The sequence below is a fragment of the Macaca thibetana genome, chromosome 3 (genome assembly GCF_024542745.1).
Source record: "Macaca thibetana thibetana isolate TM-01 chromosome 3, ASM2454274v1, whole genome shotgun sequence".
In the NCBI taxonomy this organism is placed as follows: domain Eukaryota; kingdom Metazoa; phylum Chordata; class Mammalia; order Primates; family Cercopithecidae; genus Macaca; species Macaca thibetana.
The window spans coordinates 30,427,797-30,441,604 of NC_065580.1; the positions used below are offsets into that span (position 1 = coordinate 30,427,797).

A 13,808-nucleotide genomic window follows, 5' to 3' on the forward strand; every position below is an offset into this window, starting at 1 on the left:
ATTTTTTTCCAATCTGAGTTCCTGTATAAACCGAATTAAGATAACAGACATGAAAATTTTTTGGTGAAGATATTTTAAAAAGTAAAAGACACCACATTAATGTTAAGAAATTGTTGTTCCTGCAACATTGATTACATAACAAGGATATGACACTGGTTTTATAAAAAAGACCCACAGGGCCCCTTTAAGAATAACATCATTACTGCTGACCTTTGAGACTGTTCAATCTTTCCACACTGTAAGCACAGTTTAAAGAAACAAAGACAAAACTACTGTACTATTTTGAGAGTTGAGCATTTTGAAGCTTCATTCTTTATTGAGTATCAAAAATTCAGTAAGACAGCTTAATGAATCATAAGGCTTTGGGATCCTGTACGTACGTACACACACACACACACACTCTCTCTCTCTCTCAAAGCCATAATAGGTTGAGATGGAGAACATAAGGCAAACAAGCCTTTCTCAGATACTAAGGTGTCTCTTCTAAACAGTTTCAGTACGATGTAACATAAATAAGAAACATAACAAGACAACATACTTTAAGACTAAATTCTTACATAAGTGCTCTCTTCCCTTGGGGTAAAACATGTTGACTGGACTCAAATAGCCTAATAGCAACATGCACATACATACATAAGGATGGAAATAGGAAGATACATTTTTTTTTTTTTTTTAATTTATAGTCAGGACCTTGTTCTGTGGCCCAGGCTGGAGTGCAGTGCAGTCATAGCTCAATGCAGTCTTGGACTCCTGGGCTCAAGCAATCCTCCTGCTTCGGCCTCCCAAGTAGCTAGGACTACTGACAAGTACTACTACTCCTGGCTACTTTTTGATATATATATATTTTTTGTAAAGATGGGGCCTAGCTTTGTTGCCCTGGCTGGTCTTGAATTCCTGGACTCAAGCAACCTTTCTGCCTTGGCCTCCCAAAGTGCTAAGATTATAGGCAGAAGCTGCTGTGCCTGGCCAAAACTTTATTTTTAATGACAAAACCTATATTCCTATAGCTCTGCTTGGAATGCCATATTTATCCTAAGCACCAGTTCTGGCCCTAGCTGGCCTGTATACAGCTTTAGGTAGGCTCTTGATCTAGTTTTGCTATAGGCAGGGTAGATCTCAGTATTTCATATTTTACTTGTGGCAGAGACAGTGTTAACCTTTCTCTCATGGATATTGGATTCATTGAGACAGATTTTAACTAAGAGCTACGATGATTTATACCTGAACTCCAAATTGAATCAAGAACACCCAGTAACAAATACTCCTCCTCACTTCTCTAAGCCAACTCATGAACCCCTCAGTGCTGTCCACCCTCATGCCTCTGGGGAAAGATGCCTTATAAAGACATTGCTTCTCCAGACAGTGCTTCAGCTTATGCAGTCTCAGGCAGCAGAAATACCCATTACGCTGAATCATCTGCCCTGTGAGGCAACAGAGCTCTCAACAGATTTTTATGCACATAATCATACACAGCGCTGAAGAATCATTCTGGGCAGCGAGTGAGTGTCTAGGTCAGAGCTGAGATTTATTTACACAACATTTTGTTTAGATCACCAATAGCCTACTCTTTGCTTTATATTTATCATTAATTCCAAATAAATCAGGAAGGTGTTGGGTCTCAGCCAGAGCAAGAAGCAGGATGCCTCTCCATCTGTGCTGTTTAATACATGTGTTCTTAATTGGGTGAAGGATATGTTTGGTTCTTGGCTAAGTGTCAAGCATTGAGAGAGAGGGCCACTTTAGTCTTAGGAAAGAGAACAAGCCTGACACAGAAATAAAAGTCTCTTCACCAGAAATGCATGCAGTCCTGTAATTAACGCAGACAGCTGGCTATCTGTGGGGAAACAGATCCATTATACACTCACTGTTAGTCAGTGGCAGAGAACGCTTGCTTTAACCCAGAAGGTTGCCTAATTTCCAGGATTAAAATGGAGAAAGTACCATTTATATTAATACGTTCTGGTCTTAAACTGTAACCATGTACAACAGAGGAATTTCACGAATAAAAACACCCTGGGTCATCAACTCAGTAAGACTCACTGCCTAGTATTCAGCAGCAGGCAAGTGTTACAAGTAAAAGAAAATTACTAACAGGTGGCCCAAGCATACACGCTATCAAATCAACAAAAAGCAATCAAATTAACATTTATTTGCCTTAAAGCATTTGCAAAGCAGGCTGATAAACTCATGTGCCAGAGAAAACAAATGGGAAATTTTCATTTCCAAACTTCAGTAAGCAGACATACTGAAATAGTTGAATTTTATCAAGGAAAGCTATTTTATTAAGGAAAGACTTCTCACCAGTCATAAAGAAATCTAATTTGGTTTGAATTTTAGGTACAACACTTTATTGGGACCATGTCAAGGGACATCTCAAAGCCCCTTGCTTTGCACTGTTGGAACTATGTAGCCTTATAGTGTCTTTTTTCTTTTTTTGACAGGTCTTGCTCTGTCCCCAAGGCTGGAGCGCAGCAGTGCAATCATGGCTTGCAGCTGCCTCAACCTCCTGGGCTTAAGTGATCCTCCCACCTCAGCCTCCTGAGTATCTAGGACAGGCATGTGCCACCATGCTTGGCTAACTTAAATTTAATTTTTTTTTTTTTGGTAGACACAGGGTCTCCCTATGTTGCCCAGACTGATCTCAAACTCCTGGGCCCAGGCAATTGTCTCGCCTCAGCATCCCAAAGTGCTTATAGGCGTGAGCTATCGGCACCCGGCCCAACGTATTCTTTTAAATGAATCTACTCCAAAAATTGTCTCTATGAGGGATGACATAAAGAAAAAATGGTAAAATATATGTAAAATGCTAAAAATGTAGAAGATACCAGACTTCAGAAAACGACAATTAAACATGTAAAAATACATAATACACAAATTTAAAATTAATAAAGGGAATCAGCTTAGCACTGAATTAAAGTATTTAAGATAAGCTTCCTTTCCTTTACTGTGTGACCCATTTGTTTCTTTGACTCAAGACCATGGTCTCTGCCAGGCTGACATCTTGCCCCTTACCCAGGTAAGTGCCATAAGTCACGTTTCTGTACTCATCCCAGGAGATTAAGCCGTCTTGGTTCATATCAAACTCCTGCCACTGGTTTTCAACATTGTCATATATGTATTTCTTCTGGGCGTGCTTAATCCAGGATTTCAGCTCCCCCTCCGTCACAAACCCATCTTTATCCGCGTCTATTTTATCTACAATCATTCTACAAGACAAAACAGTTACGTTTCAAGGTGCCAGCTCCACAAGGCTTTTTCCCCCAGATAGTAGGGACCTACCTAAAACGTAGCCGTAGGTGGCATTTTTATACTCCTCCCAGGAAACGAGGCCGTCCTCATTGAGGTCATGCCCCTTCCACTGTCGCTCTACATCCTCGTAAATCCAGCGCTTTTGTGCAAATTTAATCCAGTCTTTGAGCTCATCCACAGTGACAAACCCGTCCTTGTCGCCATCTATTTTACTTACAATCTTTCTGTAGAAAATGCAGAGAAATCCAGCAAAAGGTTAAAAAGACACAGAACTCTGGACTTAGCCAGGTGTGTGCCCAGGGCTAATGCACAGAAATAAAAAATTGTCTCCAAAACAAAACTGCCAGGCCAGCAACTGAAAAAAATGGTCCATTACTGGTCTGTAACAAGCCACGTGAATAAGGTCAACACAGTCAAGGCTGGTGCACTTGGATCCAAAAGCAAACTCAGCCTATCTGTTTAGAGGTAGATTTCAGCCTATGGTTAGAATTCAGGAGTGAATATCCACTCCTATCCAAGTTCTCCACTCTTTGTATCAAACAACATGTAAAACTATGTTTTTCCTTTTTTTCATTTGTATTTTTTCTAGTGAAGATGTGGCTGAACTTTATTTTTCTTTATTGCTTACAGAAGAGAAACTCCAATTCTTGGTAAATAATCATGGTTTTCTAAAAATTCATAATATTTACATCAGACTTTAAAAACTTAGCTGCTTTTAGAAAAAGTAACATTTTTGATAAAAATAAGAAGATATCAAAAAAGTTCTGGGATCATTTATATCTCAAGGCAAGATTATTTTTAAAAAACATAAAAAGACAGGAAGATGCGTATCTAAAAAATGGCTAGCAGCTTTTAAATACTATGTTGAACTGGATTTTTACATGAAAACAGAGAACTCTGATGAAATGATGTGGTAAGAATGTATATCTGATTATGAGAATGTTAATAAGCTGAGAGGGTTAGTATGTAGATCATAAAGCAAAACCACAAAGCTAAAGGATCAGTAGCTTTATGAAGCTTTGTAAGTGTCCTTCTTCCAGATCTGTCATCTTTATGGATTTAAAAATATGGGCATGATATGAAAACTTCTGTTTAAAGGTGCAATCACTTAACTACAGAGGCAAAATCATCCTATGTAATGTTACCCAAGTAAGCAGCTCAGTTTGGAATATGAAGTTGAAGTCAAAACTTCCAACAGAAGCGAAATCTTGGTACACTCCTATGCTCTATTATTTGCAGGACTGAAAAGATCGTCAGTTGGTAGCAAATAATGTCTTTCCCCAGTTTGTGTTCATTTCATGAATACAACATAGGAAAGTGATCAGAATTGAAGAGCACTAGTGACACTATGAAAAGAGACTCATCTTGATGCAGATAGGGTGTTAGATACAACTATTACTTAAATCCTATAAGTAACCACCTATAAGGATTGAAAAGATTGTCACTTGGTAGCAAATAATGTCTTTCCCCAGTTTGTGTTCATTTCATGAAAAAACATAGGAGAGTGATCAGAACTGAAGAGCACTAGTGACACTATGAAAAGAGACTCATCTTGATACAGATAGGGGGTTAGATACAACTATTACTTAAATCCTGTAAGTAACTAGCATTTTCCTTCAGAGAATGTGTAATCTTGCTCCAAAATGTTAACAGGAAAGGTAAACCAGTAAGAAGTTATCTCTGGCCTGGTACTCACGCCTGTAATCTCAGCACTTTGGGAGGCCAAGATGGGCAGATCACCTGGCGGGAGGTGAGGAATTTGAGACCAGCCTGGCCAACATGGTGAAACCCAGTCTCTACTAAAAACACAAAAATTAGCTGGGCATGGTGGCGCATGCCTATAATCTCAGCTATTCAGGAGGCTGAGGCAGGAGAATCTCTTGAACCTGGGAGGCCGTGGTTGCAATAAGCTGAGATTGCACCACTGCATTCCAGCCTGGGAGACAGAGCGAGACCCCGTCTCAATTAAAAAAAAAAAGTTCTCTCTTATAAATATCCTCTTCTATCTACATAGACATAAGGACAATTTTTGTTGTTGTAACTTTAGTCCTGTAGAATTTTAACACTGTTCACAGATGAAGCTATACCAACATTGAACAGTTCAACATTATTTATAATGGGATGCAGTTTGTGCTCAAATCATACTGGTTACTAATAGTGCCACTGTACAGTTCATAAATAAAGGGCAAGGAAAAAGGGCAACCAGAACCCCTCCTATCCCCAAAAGGTATTTTTAAACTATTATAAATAGCCTAAGAGAAGGATCGCCCAGATTAAAAAAGACATGACTGTTCAAGACGGGCTTTTCTTAATGAAGCTGGCTAAAGAGCATTCTATTCAATGCAAACATCTCAAATGGTTTAACCTAGGGGTTGGCAAACTTAAGAAAAAAATAATATATATATTTTTTACTTAAACAGAAAAATAGTTTACAAGGCAAACTTCTTTTTTAAAAAAGGGACAGATAGTAAATATTTTTGACTTTGTGGGCAACATATGGTATGGTGTGTGTGTGTGTGTGTGTGTATTTTTTTCTTTTTAAACAAGCCTCTAAAAATGTAAAAGCCATTCTTGCTGATCATCAAGCCCGCAGGCAGTTGTGTAAGTACACAGGAAGTGGGCACATCCTATTTTAGGCATAAGGCTCTAAACCATCATCTTTAAATGCCTGTGTAAATTTATAAAGCTAATGGTGTCATAGTCCTGTGACAGCAGAGAACCCTATGGATGCCACTAAATAAACCTTTATTCTAGGACAGACACAATGCATTAGTGCACCTCATGTTATTTCTTTTAGGAGGTAGCACATACCTCTACATTTCAAGGAGCATAAAGCAAATCCTTCAGTTGTTTAAGAATTTGGATCAATAAATGGGCTCCAGAAGGGTGACCAATATTCCTGAAATTTTCAGTACACAAAATTTTCTTATTTTTATTGTTATTATTATTTTTTGAGATAGGGTCTTGCTCTGTCACCCAGGCTGGAGGGCAGTGGTACAATCACAGCTCACTGTAGCCTTGACCTCCCAGGCTGAAAGGATCCTCTCATCTTAACCTCCTCAGTGGCTGGGACTACATGGTCTCAAACTCCTGAGCTCAAGCAGTCCTCCTGCTTCAGCCTCTCAAAGTACTGGGATTACAGCCGTGAGCCATTGTGCCTGGCCCAAAATTGTATATATAAGCACGCACTTTTCTGAGGAAAAGTCCTTAGCTTTCATTAGACTCCCAAAGGGCCTGGGCCTGTGATCCCCAAAAGGATAATGAACTGCTCTAGTTCACTCCTATAATAAATATATCAAGGATTTTTTTTTTTTTTTTTTTGAGACAGTCTCTCTTAGTTGCCAGGCTGGAGTGCAGTGGCGTGATCTCGGCTCACTGTAACCTCTGCCTCCCGGGTTCAAGCAATTCTCCTGCCTCAGTCTACTGAGAAGCTGGTACTACAGGCACGCGCCACCACGCCCAGCTAACGTTTGTATTTTTAGTAGAGACGGGATTTCACCATATGGGCCAGGATGGTCTCAATCTCTTGACCTCATGACCTGCCTGCCTCAGCCTCCCAAAGTGTTGGGATTACAGGCGTGAGCCATTGTGCCCAGCCAGAAAACTTTCTAAATATTAAGAACCACTACCTCAAAACAAATCTTCATTTTAAGGATACATAAAATGGCCTGTCAACATTCTTAATAAGAAAAAATACCTGAAACTTGTATATTGAATTGTTTTAAAATGCTTCCTGTGTTCTTTTAGCTATTATTGCAAATAAGGCATAAACAATGACTTACCTCTTAATAATTATGTGTCTTATAGACAGATGGAAAAAAGGGGGAACCTGTTGTTCCCAGTTCTGGTATACATTACCCTACCAAAACAATGTCTGGAAATGCCATAGTAAACAAGTTTTTTAAAAGGTTCATGTGGGATTCTTGCTCCCAACAGTATGTTACTATATAAAGTAGGGATATTTGTCACTACCAACAAAATTTGGGAGAAGCAAACAGTCTATTCGCACATTCCATAAAAAACATGACTTTATCATCTTGTTCTAATCAAATACAGAATCTGCATATGTGACGAACTTTTAATATTCACTGATCACAAAAACGAGTACTTTCTACTGAAAACTGCCAGCAGAGCTTTATCCCTACCTGCAAGGGATCAGAATATCCTCATTAAAGTACCATCTACACTAAATGACACCAAACCTAAGGGCCTTTCATTATTTAAGAGTAATTCTGTGAAAAAATATGTGCAGAACAAAATGTGGGTTGGACATGCACAAAATTAATGGGCGTAACATAAAGAATTAGAATACCCTCTGCATTTCTATTTTCTTTTCTTTTTTTTGAGATGGAGTCTTGCTCTGTTGCCCAGGCTGGAGTGCAGTGGCACGATCTCAGCTCACTGCAAGCTCCACCTCCCGGGTTCATGCCATTCTCCTGCCTCAGCCTCCCGAGTAGCTGGGACTACAGGCAACTGCCACCACGCCCGGCTAAATTTTTTTTTTTGAGACGGAGTCTCGCTCTGTCGCCCAGGCTGGAGTGCAGTGGCCGGATCTCAGTTCACTGCAAGCTCTGCCTCTCGGGTTTACGCCATTCTTCTGCCTCAGCCTCCCAAGTAGCTGGTTCTACAGGTGCCCGCCACCTCGCCTGGCTAGTTTTTTAAAAAATATTTTTTAGTAGAGACGGCGTTTCACCGTGTTAGACAGGATGGTCTTGATCTCCTGACCTCATGATCCGCCCGTCTTGGCCTCCCAAAGTGCTGGGATTACAGGCTTGAGCAACCGCGCCCAGCCCCCCCGGGCTAAATTTTTTTGTATTAATAGTAGTGATGGGGTTTCACCGTGTCACCCAGGATGGTCTCGATCTCCTGACCTTGTGATCCACCCGCCTTGGCCTCCCAAAGTGCTGGGATTACAGGCGTGAGCCACCATGCCCGACCTGCATTTCTATTTTCAACCTGGAATGTTAGTACGGTTATTCGATTAAAACTGAAAGTGAGGATGGTCTCTCAAAGGAAAGCAACCTAATAGAACACTAACTCTGTGATGCATTTCTATCTATATCTACTTTCAAATGTTATGTGATAGTACTCATTCTACATAGCAAAATATTTTTATTATTTCTGTCAACGTTGAAGAATAAAACACTGTATCCTTCAGTCAGTAGATAACCCAATGAAAAAATACATTCATTCTGCAGCATCTTCCAAAGCAAATCCTGTAACAATGTCTTATGATCAAAATGCTACCCATCAAGGCAAAATATTTTTAGAAATTGCTATGTGTGGCACAACTTTCCACACAAATCTCTCGAATACAGTTCAGAAAGTTGCACCAATAGTGCTCACTGAGAATAATATTTTTACAAAGTTGACCTGCATTTTCTTCAAAAGGAAGGCTTTGGAAGGACCAAAAAACACACTGTCAGATCCCCAATTAGAAATACTCAACTGGGATTCTACAAAATCAATTTTTCAGGTCAAAAGCTGTCTACCAAGAGAGCCAAAGAACCTGACTATGGCCCCGCTGTTACTGAAACAGTAACTCATACTCAGACATTAAGTTACAATTTTCTAAAAGACAAAGTTGGTTTGATTTTTGTTTTCTACTGAAGCAAATATCTGAGAATGAAAATAAAGAGGGTGAAGGACACCCCGGGAAACCATAAACTTCATAGGGATCCAATGTGCAGTTTATTAGCCCATCAAAGACTTGGTTTGTGCCAGGTCAATAGGTCACAGTTTTTAAAAATTAAAAGCAGCAGAGATGAGAAGAGATGAGAAATCCCCCCATGCTATATTCTTCTGGGAGCAAGATAATGCAGTTCAAGTTGGGTCCTGCAGTACTTGGTACTTTTATGCAAAAACAATGCTTTGCAGAACAAGGTACAAACTGTTATTCAATTAAAAATGTATGAAATCAGGCACTTAATGAAATTTTAGAGGTAGTAATTCCATGATTAGCTTTCAGAAGATATATTAATAGTTCAATACAACTTTACTCATAACTGAGCCAGAAAAGAAGAAAAGAATTAGCCTTTATAAAGAATGTCATTACCCACACTAGACCCCTGACAGCTGGCACCTTACCCAAGCCTTTCCTTGCTCTCTTCTGGTGTCAGCTGATCAAAGGTCTTTGCTTCTTCAGCACCCAAGAAGGCATCATGGTCATAATCAAAACTCTGAGCATCATTGTGAACCTTGTCACTGAGCTGAGGCTCATGATGTACACGGTCCTTCTTTTCTGTAGGCTTGCTCAAGGCAAAGGCTGTGCACAGGGACAGGCACATAAGAAACTGTCGCAGGTCCATGATAATTAGATCTTAAAGAAAATGAAAAGCAGTTAATTCAGGAGGCAGTATGCTTAATAATTAAATAAGAAATTAAAAGCTCACATCCCAAATTATTAATGTGATACACACATCTATGCAAGTCTTTTATATTATCCCAATTACTTAATCCATAAAAGAAGTATGGTGGAATATCGGACTCTTCAATTATTATGGTGAGAAATTTTTACCAGTTTCCTTCATCTGATTGTAGGCTGATAAGAAACTTATAGTTAAAATGTCCACTTTCTGTTTTCTTTCAAAAGATACGAAAGTAGAACTTTAATCCTTTTGCCTAAGTTCGTAAGAATTAAAAGTGAAAGAACCAAGATTTAAATGCTGATTCCAAATCCTTTACTTTTTGTACGCATCAATGGTCTGGTCTTCAAATATGGCTGATTATTAGAATCATTTAGGAAGCTTTAAGTTTCCCCTATTGATTTAGATTCTCTGAAGCTGAATTCAGACATTTGCAGCTTTAAATGTTTTTTAGGTGATTCTGATGTTCATGAGATTAGGAACCAGTGAAACACTTGGCAGCTTCCTTGGTCTATAGCACCAAGTCTCCAACATCCAGGCTCAACCTTGAGTCACCTTCAAAGGCCAAATCATTAAAATGGTCTGGCCACAGATAAGAACTTCTTTATCCTTCTGCACAGTTGTTTCCGATACTTGCCTAGGCATAAATACCACCTGTAGTACTGTTCAAAGTACAGATTTCCAGGCCCTGATTCAAACTTTCAGAATCTCTGTAGTCACAGGAGACTCTAATGAACAAGCACAAAGCTGGAACACTTCACTGAAAAAATGTGACAAAAAACCTGCAAAGAAGCTGCAGAGTAGAAATCCGTTTAGTACACTCTACTGATTCCCCACAGTACTATCCAGAGTGGTTAAAGTCTTAGAGGAAAAAATAAAATTAAAAATCAAGAAGAAGGGTTTTCAGGATTTTACATTTTCTTTCATCACTGGGAAAGCAGCTCAGTGGGAGTGGGTGGGAGGTCCTGAAATGGCAGAGGACGTATCAGTGGAGAGTGGAAAGTGTTCTAGAATAAATACAACGCAGTAAGACAAATAGAAATGTACCTAAGGAGATAATGGGAGCGGCGGGGGGCAGGCGGGCAGTCATTCCCAAGTGCCCCAGTCTCAAAAAAGGTACTGTTACTGATGATGTGAAGGTTAAGACTTATGAAAATCCATCAGAAGAAGCAATGTGAAAGCAAGACCATGAAACCCACAGAAAAAGGGGTCGAAGATGGTACTTATCTTATTCTATTCCTATCAATGTTAGAACTTGGCTATGTTTCTCAACATTGTTTCATTCAATCCCATCAAAATACCCACATTTACAGACAAAGATACTTGTATTAAGTAAGATGTTCAATGATGACAGTTCACAACGATTAAAAAATCGGAAAACAAATACAAAGAGAGAATTGGCAAAATATATTAAATCTTTATTATGGAAAAATACACAAAGGTTAAAAAGAATGGGCCGGGCGCAGTGGCTCACGCTTGTAATCCCAGCACATTGGGAGGCCAAGGTGGGCGGATCACAAGGTCAGGAGATAGAGACCATCCTGGCTAATGGGATGCTGAAACCCCGTCTACTAAAAATACAAAATATTAGCCAGGCATGGTGGCGGGTGCCTGTAGTCCCAGCTACTTGGAGGCTGAGGCAGGAGAATGGTGTGAAGCCGCGAGGCGGAGCTTGCAGTGAGCCGAGATCATGCCACTGCACTCCAGCCTGGGCTACAGAGCGAGACTCAGTCTCAAAAAAAAGAACGCCATGAGGCTGGGCATGATGGCTCATGCCTGTAATCCCAACACTTTGGGAGGCTGATGCAGGTGGATCACTTGCATCCAGGAGTTTAAGACAAGCCTGGGCGACATAGCGAAACCCTGTCTCTACTAGAAATACAAAAATTAGCCGGGCATGGTGGCACACACCTGTAGTCCCAGCTACTCAGGAGGCTGAGGTGGGAGGATAGCTTGACACCACCAGGTGGAGGTTGCAGTGAGCTGAGATTGTGCCACAGAACTCCAGCCTGGGTGACAGAGATCCTGTCTGTGTCTGGAAAAAAAAAAAAAAAAAAAAAAAAAGAAGCCAGGCGTGGTGGCTCATGCCTGTAATCCCAGCACTTTGGGAGGCCGATACGGGAAGATCACTTGAGGTTAGGAGTTCGAGACCAGCCTGGGAAATACGGTGAAACCCTGTCTCTACTAAAAATACAAAACTTAGCTGGGTGTGGTGGCACACGCCTGTAGTCCCAGCTACTCAGAAGGCTGAGGCATGAGAAGTGCTGGAACCCAGGAGGCGGAGGCTGCAGTGAGCTGAGATCGCGCCACTGCACTTCAGCCTGGGTGACAGAGCGAGACTCTTTCTCAAAAAAAAAAGAGTGCAAAAAAAAAAAAAAAAAAAAAAAAAAAGAACGAGACGCATCTATCCACAGTGATATGGAGAACTCACTACGATATGTCAAGTGAATAAAAAAAAGCAAGGTGCAAAACAATGTGAAGATCTCATTTACATAAAAAGCAAAACAAAATTAAACAATCTCCCCAGCTCGTTTTTATTTGTATAAAATACAACACGCACATAAATGGTGTGGAAAGATAAACACCCATGTGCAAACAGTGGTAACCTCAAGGTTCATGGAAGAGACACGAATGGGGTGGGTTGGTAAGACTGGTGTGAAGGTGAACTTTAATACTGTATCCGCTGTATTGTCTAATTTGTATGAACAGCACACTCTCAGGTTTATTAGCTTTCTGTGTGTATTACTTGTAAAATATTGCTCTGGGTGAATAACACCACTCTGGCTGACCCTCCAATAATTCAACTGATCAATCAAATCAGAGTAAACAGAAAATTCGAGATTTAGTGGCTCTATAAATACAACATTAAAGTGAGCATGCCTTTACTTCAGGGCAAAATGAAACTTCTATCTCAAACTATAAACAAGTCTTATTTTGAGAGAGGGTCTTACTCTGTCACCCAGGCTACTTGGAGTGGTGTGATGATAGCTCACTGCAGTCTGGACCTCCGGGGCTCAGACCATCCTCCCACTTCAGCCTCTCAAGTAGCTGGGAATACAAGTGTGCACCACCATGCCCAGCTAATTAAAAAAAAAAAATGTTGTAGAGTCTCACTATGTTGCCCAGGCTGGTCTCAAGTGATCCTCCCGCCCTGGCCTCCCAAAGTGCTGGGATTACAGTCGTGAGCTACCATACCCAGCCTATAAACAAATAATGCTGCAGATAAACAAAACTTTGGAAACAAAAAACAGAATTATATGTTGTTGATGTTTTGGGATATATCCCAACAATATGTATGACAGAGGCTTGCAGAATCAAGTAAAATCAAGAGTCACTGCAACAAAGGATTTTCCTTATGCCTAAGGGGACTTTCGGAAAATTTTACAAATGATTACATTCTCAAAATAAAATATAGCACAATACCCTAACAATTCTTGCCAACCCCAAATATTACAATATGAATAAATGCTTATGCACTCTAACATTATCAGGGCCTGGAAAGGATACTATACCAAATTTTAAGACATGCAGCATACAGAAATGTAATATACTGATTCACTTTGTGATTTAGAGGGAAAACTACATTTATGTTTCAGGCTTAATATCTTGATACCAGGATACCAGAATTCCAAAGAGGAAAAGCCAAGCGATTTAGCTTTATCACTCACCCATTTCTCCTTTCTTCCCCTCTCTTGATTAAACTTCCAATCGCACCCTTAAACAGGCTCCTCCATTCTGTCAATCAATGCTTCTCAGGTCTCCACTACCCACAGTCTTTCCCAGACTGTGCTATTCCTTCAAGCCTGCGATTCCCTTTCCCTCACCCACACAGTTTCTACCCTGCTGCCTCTGCTTCCTCACCATCCAATGCTACCCTGAAATCTGGCTTCCTTACTATTTATTGATGAAACGGCCTACAAACGTCATCAAGGACCACCAGATGGACAAAGTCAATGGTCCATCTTTAACTTCATCTTTCTGCAGGGAGGAATGAAAAATCTGCACTTTAAGTAAGTTCTACTTAAAAAAAACAAAATGTCCTTTGTGCCCACATATACCAACTCCTGGCTATTAGAAACTTTAACAAAAGGCCTCTTGTTTTATGAATACAGACACTAAAAACAAAAAACACCATCCATACCAAAAACTGTACTAGATTTATCTAAAACCATATGGTTTTTGGTATGGAGCGTG

The 13,808-nt window shown here is 40.1% G+C and overlaps 2 protein-coding genes across 3 annotated transcripts in view; both read right to left on the reverse strand.

Moving 5' to 3' along the window:
• Nucleotides 1-13,808, reverse strand: part of LOC126949770 (coiled-coil domain-containing protein 136) — a 113,503-nt gene that overhangs the window by 63,777 nt on the left and 35,918 nt on the right. The window lies entirely within an intron of this gene.
• Nucleotides 1-13,808, reverse strand: part of CALU (calumenin) — a 33,303-nt gene that overhangs the window by 14,531 nt on the left and 4,964 nt on the right. The window contains exons 2-3 of one of the 2 annotated variants that reach the window (XM_050782576.1): nucleotides 9,337-9,568; nucleotides 3,280-3,473 (exon numbers count right to left, since the gene is read on the reverse strand). In XM_050782576.1, the coding sequence (XP_050638533.1) occupies nucleotides 3,280-3,473; nucleotides 9,337-9,557 (415 nt within the window). In that variant the 5' untranslated portion in view covers nucleotides 9,558-9,568. Of the gene's footprint in view, nucleotides 1-3,012; nucleotides 3,207-3,279; nucleotides 3,474-9,336; nucleotides 9,569-13,808 lie in introns of both variants that reach the window. The other variant, XM_050782577.1, reaches the window with a different exon arrangement.